The 13,645-nt window shown below is 42.8% G+C and overlaps 1 protein-coding gene across 2 annotated transcripts in view; it reads right to left on the reverse strand.

Moving 5' to 3' along the window:
- The window catches only part of ARHGAP24 (Rho GTPase activating protein 24), a gene marked incomplete at both ends in the record, with an annotated part of 199,119 nt that overhangs the window by 21,387 nt on the left and 164,087 nt on the right, over positions 1–13,645 (reverse strand). The window contains one exon of one of the 2 annotated variants that reach the window (XM_080343937.1): positions 10,134–10,256. In XM_080343937.1, the coding sequence (XP_080200063.1) occupies positions 10,134–10,256 (123 nt within the window). Of the gene's footprint in view, positions 1–5,949; positions 6,136–10,133; positions 10,257–13,645 lie in introns of those variants that run through there. The other variant, XM_080343938.1, reaches the window with a different exon arrangement.

The following is a 13,645-nucleotide window of genomic DNA, read 5'->3' on the forward strand; positions in this document are numbered from 1 at the left end:
AAGTGGAGGGTTGCTTTGCATATGCTCTAGAATGTTATGGCCAGCGCGAAGCAAGATGTTAGTTGCGCATACTGAAGGTCTGGGATTTGTATTTAAGTGCAATTATATTTAATGTAGCACAGGAAATGACTGGCGAGAGTAACTGATGACCAGCTAAGATATCCAGAAAGCCTTCTGAGATACAAAGCAGCATATTTTGTGATTTCCATGGTACCCATACTTGTGGATGCCAAAACCAGCAGTAGGTAAGGGGACTGAACACCCCACAGTCACTCTTTATCAGCTCACTTTTTTCATGTTGTACAAAGCCCAAACCACAACAATTAGCAATTAAAGAAGGAATTATTGAAATTTCAGAGTGAGTCAAGCTTAGAAGAATACTGACCGATGTGGAATATTTGGCGTTCACAAAGCTCAGTCTCTTCATGCTAGCAGAGGAGGTAAACTAAGTTTTATTTCTTACATACCTTCCTAACCTCCTGCAAACTGGTTATGGGGATGGCAGGTGAATTAAATCAATTAGTTCCTAGTTTTTGTCTAAGTTAAGGGTTGCTGCTGGCGCCAGCCCAGGTCACTGTCCTCCAGGACACCCAGGTCCTCCTCCTCAGAGCTGTTCCCCTGAGGTTATTCCTTCTGAGGTGTAGGACTTGACTCCAGTTTATCCTACCAATACAGAGTCAGAGTTTCCTTTCAAGACCCAGGAGATCTCTTGGTTTTAAACACAAGAGTTTTTACCTCTTTTCAAACAAAATTAATCAGTGTAAGGTACAGATATTCCAATTATATGATGTACAACTACAATTCATGCCCATTAACAGTACAATTAGTATGAATAAGCTTTTTCCTATAGGCTACGCTTTCTTCTCTCCATGCTAACATTCTTTAATCATAATGTGCATACTGCAGACTACCTAACATTTTTAGCAGAAAGAGTAAGTTCTCAAACCTACCAGAGTGCTTTGAAACTCCTGTTAGTAATGACACTGTAATCAGAACACATCACTTTCTACTAACCCATTTTTGAGGGATGCTGCCTTCCTTCTCCCCCCCCGTTTTAGAATTAGCTTTCAAAGCATGTTGACTAGATAATAAATAAAATCAGAATAGGGGGTTTCTGTGCAGTGGGAGCAAAAACCATTCCTATATTATTATAAATTGCTCATGCATCACAACACAAATTGTATTGAAAACAGGTGGCAACCATAAACTGTTAAGGTGTCTGTAACTAGTGTCAAACAGTATTTTTGAAGACAAATAGAAAGCAACAAGCAATTCACATATAAAAGGTGACTATTAAATGGATATTAAAGCTTGGTTTGTATTGTAGCAGCAAATCACAGGTACTGAATGAAGAAAATCTTAAAAATAACTGAACACATGACTGATACCTCATCTAATGCATTTCCCTCACCTAACAAATGGAGAACACTGCAGAAGACAGCACTTGGCCATGGAAGGAATCAGTCATGATAAGTCTGCATAAACATTGCCTTGATGTTGCAGACATGCTGATGCCTTGTGGAAAAAGTATTCTCTTGCCAGGGGCAGAAGTGGCAGAAACATGACAGCTCTGCTTCCACATCACGTTGTTGTGACTTTTACCTTGTTCATTATCTTCCTGGCGTCTGTTGAGTTTTTTCACTGTTTTGGAATCAAAGCCATCACCATTGCCCTGCAAGGTGCACCTTCTTCCACCATCCCTTTCCAACACTTTTAACCCCTCTTCTGCTGCAAATAACTATCACAGAGACACTGCAGATTAATAGGTTATGAAGGCTAAGATGCCAACTATTATGATGCAAAGGCAATACCGTAAAAGAATTGCAGCTGCAAACACAGTTACCTTAGTGGTTTGCAGAGGCAGACCATGATGAACACTATCGGCTATACCTAGTAACTACCAGCATCTCTTTTACAGAAGAGCGAGGAAAAGACAGCCCAAGTTATGGAGACTATAGTGTGACCAAAACCAGAGAGATAATTTCACATGCTGTTTTTTAAAAGTAAATTTCCACTGCAGTAACTAAACAAGAACACCTCTGTGGAGAAGGGAATCAAAGCGAGCCCTCATGACTCATGTAATCCAAACCCACGTTCCCCTCCTAAACCTCAACGTCTCCAAAACCCAGACATGCACAGATGCTGACCTGCACTTTGGTTTATCCTTGGGGTAGGGTGCCAGAGGGAAGGCAGACAAACAAAACCAACAAGAAACCTTGAGATTCAGAATGACAGCAGCTTGGCTTCCCCACAGCAAGAGAAAGGCAGGGAAATGTACAGGATTCCAGTTCTGACCAGTCATTAGATTTAATCAGTAAAACTGCTTTTTCCGAGAGACTTTTGTAGGTCTTTAAAGTTATATCCAATTAAGCCAAGATCATGCATAACATCAAAAAGGAAAATCACATGATAGTAAAGGGCATGCTGAGCTGTTATTCATTAACTAGAACATTCCCGTGGCAGAAGTTTTGTAAACATTTTGAGAAACTGTCTTTCCAAGCTTAACAGGTACCCACAAAGCTTATGAAAGACACTACAGTGCTATATCCAAATCCTGTGTATGTCTACTCAGGAGTTATGAAAGCACTGTGGTACATATTCAATGCTGATGTTTTTAAAATCTAACAATGCTATTAGTCAACTATTTCCTTAGCTACTGAACGCAGGCAGGGGCCACATCTGAAGTCTACTGAGTCCAAGCTTCTGATTCAGTAAGAAAGAAGAGAAAGATGCAGATGGCAGTTCTGACTCCTTGCTCCACGAGGAACAGCTTGAAAAAGCCCACCTGCCGCTCCAGCTCTGCCACAGCACATGTAGAGTATTTCTGTCTTTCCCAAGCCACCCCTCAGCAATTCAAATGATATTTCCAGACAGCAGAAAGCACAGAGGGCTGATGCTTTTAAAAAGACCCACACGTGTACATGTGTTCTCTCAACATGCAGCAGAGAGGATCTCTGTGCTTCCATAACAAATTCTGAATTTATGGGCTATACTAGTCATAAAGGGTGAGTTAAGGTCAAAAGAATTGATCTCAGCTTAGGATCAGAATTTTAAGCAGCCCTCAATTCTAAATGAGTAATTCATTGACAGTGAAAATAACAGATCAGGTGAACAGCTTTCAAGAGCAGGGCTGGGAACAAAGGTCCTAGAATAACACAAAGAAGTGGCTGTCACGGCCACATAGCACTTAATATGGAGTTCTAAATTATTATTTCTTATCGGCTTTCTGCTCCGGTGTTCCCTAGCACTCCCTCTTATTTTGAGTGGATCAAAGGCAGGGAGTGTTTTCTTCTTCTCTATAGATTTTTACAGTGTACAGGAGAGGAAAAAAACTCACCAAAAATAGCAGTGGCATAATTATGTTCGTGCCTGACTCATTTTCTTTCTGTCAAGCCTTCTCCTACCCCAGAGTCAGTGCCATGCCAGCAGTAGATACAGTAAGATTAATACGGTAAGATTAATGCCTGCCCTGGAGTTTAGCACAGCTGCAAACCAGAGGTTACTGCTTAGAAAATAAAATCCTAGGAAATAAAAGCAGACCTAGCTACAGGCTGAAAGGGAATGGAGGCAATTTTAAAATCATCACTGAGAACTCAGCACAGTCAATCACATCAGAGCCTGCACCATTCCCCTGGCCAATGCCCATACCACCTCTTGCTCCGAAACTCTGCTCACCCACACCATGCTACTGCATATTCTCACCCCAGCAAAGTTACTCTCAGTTACTGCCTTCTCCACTTAACTTGCACATACTCTGAGGAGTTTCCCGTGGTGGCACTTAAACACAGCACACCTCCTCTAAATTGAATTTTCAAAACTCTTGGCTCCGTCTCTGTTCAAATGCTGTCCTCTGAGCCCTGAATTCTCCTATGACATGACTTCAAACCAGGTCTGACATTTCATTTTTCAGTGCCTATCACAATGCAGCTTTGATCTGGATTTCCAGGAAGGGTCCTGCACCTTGTGTAACTGGTGAAGATGATGATGTATCTCTGCCTAAAAATACAATGTTGTACAGTTCATCCATTTCATGGTTTACCCTGCTAATTTTCTTTTCTGTATTGTGCTGCACAGCTTAGAACTAATTGATCTGCTTTACACAAGTCCAAGATAGGCTTGCAGAAGGCTAGTTTTGTGTTTTTTCATACTTAGTCACACATTCTGCAAATGAAGTTTTATGCCAGAGTTTTTACATACAGAGAAGTACGCCAATTAGGAAGTAGTTAGCCTAATTTGCCTGTGCAACCATAGTAAAGGCTTGACTAAACGTGTGGTTAATGTCCATCTTTCTGTTGACTTAAGTGGGACAGGGACCTAGTTAAACATGCACATGCAGCATTTTGTAGCTCTGATCTAGGGGCCTCGTGACCACGTTCTTGACATGTATAAGAAGGTAACTAAAACAAACAATATGCAGAGGAAAGCAAATTAGTAGCATGGCATTGATTATTCAGTCTTTTGCCGCAAGTGCTGCAGCTTCACTTGGGGTTTTAGACATGAAGCCTTTCTGTCTGAGAATATACAGGACAAGAATTAACAGCTGAAACTCTTCTTGGAGAGACTAAGGCTGCACTCCAGGCACAAAGGCAGCTGTCAGCAAAATTATCAGTTAATCCTTTATTCAACTTCCCAACATTTCTCAAATAGTTAAGCGTATAAACGGGGCACAGACATTTCTAATTCACATCGACACCTTGAATTGCACTTACACACTTCATACAGACACAGCCCCATCTTCCTGGCCAGGCTCCAGAAGGACTGAGCTCCACAACCCAGGGAAACACTAGCCTTGGGGATGAGGGGCTGCAGGTGCGCACAATTTTCAGTGCTGTGGTTCAGCAGGGAGCATCTCACCGTTGTCATCTCTCGTACCAGGGCACTGCCTCTGCCTGCACACACAGCCCTCAAAAGCAATGACGACACCAGATCCCTGAGTCTTGTGAGCAGAGAGCTGCATGGTCTCGCAAAAGGACAAATACCAGCATGGAGGAACAGTTTAGGGAGGAGTAGGAGATGAGGATGATTCTATTCACATAAACCCTGTGTAAGATCGTTTCTCACATTCCAGAACAATGTGACAAATTTAGCCTTTTCATTGGGTTTCCCTGTCCAGCATAGCTTTAAAGGCAGCACCATCCTCTTGCCCCACACAAAGTTTTCATCCTCATCACAGAGGTAGGTAGTTTCTTCCCGCCTCGCCCCAAGCACCATGGCACCTTATTATCATTTGTCTCATCTCTTTTTCAGACATGTGTTTCCCTTCCAGCTGACATATTTTGAAAGCCAGTTTGCTATGCCCCCCTCCCCTCAGCACTGCCATGCTCTGCTTCCACAGGAGTATGTGCAACGCAGAACAAAATTGGCTTTTAACACGTCTCTGCAGCAGGTGGAAAGGCAAACACAGGCTGCAGGGCAGCAGGATGAAGTGGCAATGCAGTGATTGCAGCAGGACAGTGCGTCGTTGGGCTGCACTTCAATCTACAGGAATCTCTGAATCCAAGGACTTAGTCTTCTGCACAGATGCACATTTATCATGTTGCTTTGCTCCCTCTCTTCTCCTCCCTCCTCTGACACAGAAAAAATGCAAGTCCAAACTCTTCCCTAATGTTGTGCCAGCCAAATAGGCAACTCAGAGCATCACAGCTTCTATTCCCCAACTCCCCTCACTGATTTTTTTCTCGGAGGCTCTGCAGTAATCTTGTCTCAAGCCACCTCATTCAGGCAACCTATTCATGGGCTATTATGTAGAAGAGACAGAAACAGCTGGCCAACTATAAACAAATGAACAAAGAGGTAAATAAATAATTTGTGGAATGTCAGCATCTGCATTGTTTCATGCCTTTTTTTTTTTTTTATACTCTCCTCTGCCCCTGCACACACAGCCCCCTGGACTTCTCAGAAACCATGGCTTCACTAGCAAAGCAGAACACAGCAACAGAACAGACCTACCTTTACGGAAACTAAAACACCGCTTAATTCTCCTGTAAGTAGTTTTAGGAATGAAAGGAGCTGCTGCTAAAGCACCTGGGCTGCGGACTCCAGCATTTCTGTCTTCAGGCATCATACAGGCCAGAGCCCCCACGCCCCTCCAAAGCTCTCCTTTACCAGCTGCATCCAGATGAAACACCACGACTGCTCATCATTACTGACTGCTGAGGAGTTCTTATAACAGTGTATTATCCTCTGGAGGTAGGAGATTTGTGATCTTCTAGATCTTGGGTAGGGCTTGAAGTGATTTTAATGTTCTCTTCCCTCCTTCAATTTTGCTTTGGGGAACAATTTCCTTCCGTCTCTCTATTTCCTTTCGTTCCTTTTATTTCCTGCAGCAAGACAACTGTCTATTATGCAATGTCACAACAAAGGAGTTTCAGCAAAGAGATATATCTTCCATTCAAACAGAAGTGCTTGCACAGACAGAGGGGGAGAAAGACCTCTTCCAGCTGGAACGGGGGTGGAGCGGCAGAGACTCCAATTCCACAGGAAAAGGTCAGCACTTTGCGGTGTGCAAGGGGAAAGAGGAGAACAATACCGAAAAGGACACCAAAGAATCCTCCGGGATACGACACTCCTTGCTGGCTCCCCTTGTGTCTGCGATCGAGGAGCACAAACACCAGCCCCTTCACCCAAAAGGTTCTCTGTCCATAACGGATTCCTTTCCAAAGGCCTTTTATAAACCCAGCCGCCTGTCTGATGTTCTCCTGGGTTTCTCGCTTGCTTTCTTGCCTTCAAACTACCAGCAGCTCTCGTGGGAGAGGCGCGTCAGATGCGGCAGCGTCGTGTCCGTGCCGGCAGGATCCCGGGGAGCTGCTGAGGAATATGTACGTGCCTCCACGCAGGGATGCTCTGCTTGCTCGCTGCCTCCCAGTCCCACGCCTGGCAATGGCAACCACGGCTGCTGCCGCCGCCTCTGCCGGCCCCTTGCGTGCAGCAGGTGCAGAGAAGCAATGCAGAGGAGGGAGCCGCCGAGACGCAGATTTGTCTGCTCCTGCGGGTGACTTTGAGGTGACTCCAGGCGGCTGTCGTGTGTGGCAGCTCCAACAGCAGGCAGGCTGCGCTTGGCTCCGCCAGAGGTGCCAAACCTTACGCTCCTGCCCCTGCTAAAATGCTCACCCTCCTTCTTCTTGCCTCCTCCGTCCTCTCTAGTTGCAAGTTCTGCAATTAAAACTCAGGCCTTTACCCCCTGTAAAAATAGTGCCTTTTTAATCTAATCAGGAAAGGAATTTCATGTGCAAACAGGCATTACATGCCTTGGCTCATTTACATTTCTTTTCCCTTTCAGAATTTTTTCCACAGTCACCTTCTGGTGCAAGAAACAAGCTGTTTCTGATCGCCTTAGCAGATTCTCATCTGCCCCCCTCCTGCCTTCTCTTTCTAGCACAGGTTAACAAATAACAGTTTAATGATGTGGTTAATAATTTACAGAGCTGCTTGCTCTGGTACCAGGAGTCTTTTCCCACTGCCAGACAAACTTTAAATATTAGTGGCTCACCAAGGGTCAGGTACATCCATTGCACACGTGTGCTTACACACACACAGAGCTTGCTTACAATGCTTAAAGGAACCAGAAAATTCAAATAAGTTACGCAAAGTGGCCCTTGATTTCTATGACACCAGACTACTGTGGTTTACCATCTACTGCTGAAATTTAGGAAGCCAATATAAAACTGGTGTTTTGATTAATTTGCTGTCTGAAATAATTTTGTGTTTCAAGTAATTACTTGTTACTGGTTAGGCATCATCATCTGACTGCAACTTTTCTATGTCTTGTTTATAGATGATGTAATAGAGAAAAGGATTTTTAACTCCAGTGGCTACAGCTCATAAAGGCAGGCTCTGACACAGCTTAAGCCAGAAGTGCCCTTCTTTAGAAGGGTCAGACTGTTGCAGCAGCTGTAGCAACATCCATTGTAGTAAAGGAGAATAAAAATATGAGTGTGTCCAGCCATACGTAATTGCAGAACCATTAATAGGGCTCATTAAGACTGGTTAAGATAGCTCAGAATTATCAACTTAAGTAACAAGTAGCTAATAAAATAGGGGATATGCTAGAGACACAGTTCTTAATGGTGGCGCATCCCATGACACTGTTTTTGCCTGTTTATCACAGTCAGATCTTCTCTGTGAACATTAAACCCAAAATCATGTTCCATCTATTCTCATATTTTCCAGGAAGTTAACTGTTTGCTTCCCAATACAAATAACCCTGAAGTCAGTGTATTTTCTGAAGAAATCCAATAGGGAAAAAATATTTATAAGTGTTTTAACTACAAATGAATTTAAACAGTAATTGAAGGATTGCACCCATCATTTGTTCTATTCAAATCAGCATGCAAAGTCCTCAGCGAGGTGCTTCCCTCAATAATGGGCATTAAATGCTCCTACAACAATGACGGTGTCCTGAGAATTTTCATGGTGGCTGGAAGGATTCCCAGCTGTAAACCAGAAATAGTTCTTGCCCTATAAAAGCAAATGAGGGGCTGGTGAAGAAAGCACAGGGTCAGTACCTGGGAGATTTGATTTCTATTCATAGCTCTGTGCATGGACTTCGGATAGAAATGCAGTTTCATCTCAGCTCCCTGCCTGTAAAACAGAGACACTTCACTTGCAGAACTGTAAAGTTGTCTTTCTTCATTATTTGCCACAGAAGGATATGGAGGTGGTGGAAGCAAAGTGCAAAAACCACAAAGATACTCTTTGAAAAATCCACTCCCCTTCTCCCAGACACACTCGATATGCCTGCAGAAGATTGCATCTTTTAGGAGAAATCTTTCACTTTGTGGTGTTGGTTTTTTTTTGTTGTTCTGGTTGTTTTTTTGTTTGGTTGGGGTTTTTTTCTTTTTTTTAAGCATCCTCCTGTAAGACCTGCATGCCCAGATCCAGGACTTTGCCAGCTCATTAACATATAGGGTGGATCCCAGTGAGATGCCTGCTTAGCACCATCTTTCCAGGGCACATGTCCCCAGGAGCAGCCACAGAGAAGACAGTTGTTTGCAGAGGTGCCAGACAAGCCCCAGCTGACCCAAGCCCATCAGAGCAGCCCAGCAGCGAGGCCAAAACTCGCTCCTAAGAACAGCATAACCTGAGTAAAACACAAAGGAAGATGGGTGGCTGACAAGAAAAGTGTGTCCAAAACAGCAGCTTCCTTCAGTCTCTCCCATCCTCTCTCCTGTGGTCTACCTGACAGCTGAAAAAAAGATATTTGCAGTCGGTAATCATGGTTTTCAGTGACAACTGCTCTTCTCAGTCGTGAAACAGCACACACAATCCCAACTGGCTTACTTTTCCAGTCTAACACTACCTGCAGACAAGACCAAAACACAGGTCATGTATTACAGGTGTTCTTTCATAGTGGAAAAATATTTCTGTCACCGAACTGGGAGATCTAAGAGGTCCAAGGAGCAGTCTGATTAATGTTCCAATGTTTTATGCAAGTATCTGAATCATATTTGTATTATAATAATATAGATATTATCACCAGAATAATAATTATGAAAATAATGATAGTAATTGCAGCCTACTCAACATAAGAGAGCTTTTTAAAAAGACTAGACATTCAACAATACATTTTGGTCCAGTACTACTGAAATTATTGGATATGCCAATCAAAAGGAAAAGAATCTATGCTGTAATGCTAGTGCTATTATTCTGAGGCTCACATTGGAGTGCACAGCTTTATATAATACTATTGCTAGTCTTAGCCATCACTTGCAGAACAATCACTGACAGCTTCTTGCAACAGGCATTTATGAAACACATGGACAGTCCTTTAGCTGGTGACTAAAGGAACTGCCACACTTCTCCCTGCAGGAAAGATTATTTCATAGGCCAACTTTCTGCGAAGGCTCCCCTCACCTTGGTAGTGTGCTGTAATGTGCTGTAATGTGCTACCTTCATCAAGGGAAGTGGTTCCAGACAGTTTAAAGTCTTTTAATTGTGACCCCCTGCATGGGAACATGCCTGATACCTGTGCTGCAAGTGAAAACAAAGGGCTTACTCCACTTTTTTTGGAAAGATCTAGACCATTCTTCTCTCTTCCTCTTCACTCCAAAACTCTGCCTGTGACGGAGATGGCAGAAGAACCCTTATGTGCCTTGCTATATCCGGGAGCTTTGCATGTTCCCCCACTGACTCACCTCCTCCAAATGGTGCCCATATAACCCTGCGAATGGATTTCACCCAATCCTCCATGTCATTCTGCGTGCTCGCCATGAGAAGGTACGTCTCATGATTAGCTGTCATCCGCTCTCGGTCTCCTCCTGCAAGAGAACATAATCACACTTAGAAACTCTTTTGCTTTCCTGCCAGACCGACTGCTGAAAGCAGAAATAGCAGCCCTATAACAAGCAGAAACAGATACCATGCACTGAAGTGTTTACCGTCAGACGCGGCATGAAAAGAAGGTCCTGTAAGTACAGTCCTCATCAGACAGCCAGGAGCTGTCATGCTTCCAAAAGGAAATGAGAGGATAAATGTCATCGGTAAACAAAAACAGCCCTATGCTGTTCCAAGAACCACAGGGCCCTCACTAATCTGTAACTTGATATACGCACTGGAAGTTGTGCAGCAGTTACTGTACCACAACAGAGAGGATGAACACAGAGAGATAAGTGTGCTTTGAACAAGCGGGGACAACTCTCTTTTTATTTTCTGGAACATAATGTGTCACATTTTCAGCAATGACATTTGATACACTCAAGTGTTGCTGTGAATCTCTAAGGAGAAGGCAGCTGACACTGTACAACTCACTGCCTTGGATAGGTCTGATGAGCATTAGATTAAGAAGGAACACACTGTCTTATTAAGAATGGGCTGATATCAGGACAGTCAAAATCAGAACTCTGCTTGCCACAGCCCCACAGTTTTCACACTTGTACTGCTTCACCTTCATCCTAACAGGTGTGATGTTAATGCAAGAGCAGGTGGGGGGATTCAAACCACCCTTCCACCACCGCAGAAAGAGCAAACCCTCCAGAACAACAGCACCAGACACTGTGAAGCCCATTCCCTGAGCCAAGGGCACACAAGAATACTTCACGCACAAATCCCATGCACCTAGAAATCCTCTGAGTTCTGTGTTCATCTCTTTCCAGCTTCCTCCATACCTCTTTTTGATTCTAGTTGTATTTGAAGTAAATCTCTCTGTTCATTACAGCAAGAACTCTGCCCCTGGGAGGTCTTCTGAAGTGTGCCATGCTTAGTGCTGGGCACTGGAACAGCTACATTTCTAAACAGAAATCTCACCAGGGCTAGAATATCCAACCATGACTTCCTGGCACAACCATTATGAATGAACCTACTCGTATAGCCCACATTTCATGAATTAGGACACACAACTGTGAAAGAGACTTAATTAAAACTTGGTGAACACAAAAGCCATATTTTTCCATACACAGGCAGATTCTACTGAAGACTTCAGAACACGTTTTACATCGTTATTCAAAACTAAAGTTTGAACTTGGAGGTAGAGAGACTCTCATTTTCTACAGTCAAAATACAGCCATCCATGTATCATGTGTTCCCCAAAAAGGCTTCCAAAGAAGTAACCCAACAACCTGAAGAACGCATTTCAGACTATAACACAGTTCAAAAGCATGAAGAATACTACTTTTTTTTCCTAAGACACATTTCAAGGCAGGGTGAACGTATTTTAAGCACCAACACTAGAGAAGCATCAGCAGGAGCTAAATAACTTTTTTTTTTTTAGTATGTTCAGTGACTAGCCTAAGAACTGGTACAAAATGTAAGTCCTGCTTCTATGTTATGTTCTGTCATTTTTACCTTTCAAGAAATGAAGAATAAGGGTATGGGGAGGGGGAAGCACTGGCATCCCAAATACCCCTTCACATCAACCCTGCCCAGCAGAAAGCACACAGTCAGGTCCCGCAAATTTGCTCCCTGTTGCTACCTTTTCCATAGCCATCTTGATCAAGATGAGGACAGATCTCAGGCACAAAGAGACATGACAATGTCTACAGTCTACAGAAAATGCCATATTTTACATATCATCTAGAGTTCTCACCCTGAAAACACTCAAAAATAAAGATATAAACAGAAAGCCTCAATATACTGTCACAGCTATTAAATATAATAGTCGTAAGTATAGAGAAAAAGCACGCAACATAGTTGTGCCCTTTTTGCAGTTGAAAAAAACCTACCATATTGTACTGTAGCTTTTTGTTTTAATGGACCACAATCCTGCAAGGTGCTGTACACAAAGAACAAAAAGATGCATTCACACAAAATACACATCAGATCCAGGAATAAAACAAGACTTTACCTGATTTTCTTAATAAAGAGACAACAAAAAAGATGGCAACCATAGCCAAGTGATGGCCCTCCTCTCAGGTCTTTGTCAGATCACTCCATATTCTTTTCATAGCCTGCATATTTAAACTTACTCAGTCATCATGTTGTACCAAATGGAAGTGTGTTCTTCAGATAAACTGGATTCATCTCTTATGTCTAGTTAGTTAATTTACAGAGGGGGTTCCAGAACAATACTCTAAACAACTAATTTAGGTAAACACCCACTCAGCTAATACACAATCTATGTTTAATTTTGCAGAGAAGGAAAACAAAGATTGGTTGCATTTTCTTTTGGGATAAGAAAACAAAGCTTTCTTAACAGAAGGAGCTTCACAATTTTATAGCAGTTCTATATCTGTCTACTTTGTAATTCAACCCCTTGCTTTCATACCACAATACCAGATTTTGCTGGGCTCTTTTACTTGTGTATTGATGTAGTTACTATTCAAGGACTGAAGCCTCACTAAAAGGTTTTTGAGGATACAATAGCTCATGTTGGATTTGTATTTTACCGCAAATGTTAATTTTTAATTTGACTATATTTAGAATAGAAAATTAACAAGACCGGGAAACAGATAAGAAGAGATGACCGGGATTCAGGAAGGAGCCATCTCAGATAAGCAGCATCAGATAAACAAAAACAGATTTAGAAGGACTTTTCTGAATCTTCAGGAAGTCCACAGGACACATCTAACAGACACTGTTTACAATCTCCAGTCTACTTCCATCCCCCCACTTATAATATTCTTGTTATTATAATAATGAGCCATGAGTAGATCGCAGTCTCCAAAAATCAGACATCTATTCATACCACAGATACTGGCATTAAGTATCTCAACATGAAAATGGTGCTCAGCATGAAGGCCATTACAGACATGAATGCATCCTTATTCCTTTCCTGTGGGCGTGCAAATCAATGGATTTACCTGTACTGTTGTGTAGCTGCAGACTATGCCTTCTCAAATTTCCTTTCCTGCATTTGCAGTCCAAGTATGAATAATGCCTCATCATGTGGACTGAGGCTCGTGACTGGCCAACTTGAGGGGCTAGAATATAAACTCCACTTTTTCTCCCCATCTTTTCCTCTCCTTATTTTGCAGGTGTCACAGGACCTGGAAGGAACAGAACCCAGTCTACCTGAAAAAAGAAGCTGACTCTGGCACATAGGACAAGGGGCAATAGTTTTAAACTGAAGGAGAGGAGACTCAGGCTAGACATGAGGAAGAAATTTTTTACAATGAGGTTAGTGGGACACTGGCCCAGGTTGCCCAGAGAGGTGGTGGATGTCCCATCCCTGGGGACATCCCAGGCCAGGCTGGACAGGGCTCTGAGCAACCTG

This window comes from Nesoenas mayeri, assembly GCF_963082525.1.
Source record: "Nesoenas mayeri genome assembly, chromosome: 4".
Classification (NCBI taxonomy): Eukaryota; Metazoa; Chordata; class Aves; order Columbiformes; family Columbidae; genus Nesoenas; species Nesoenas mayeri.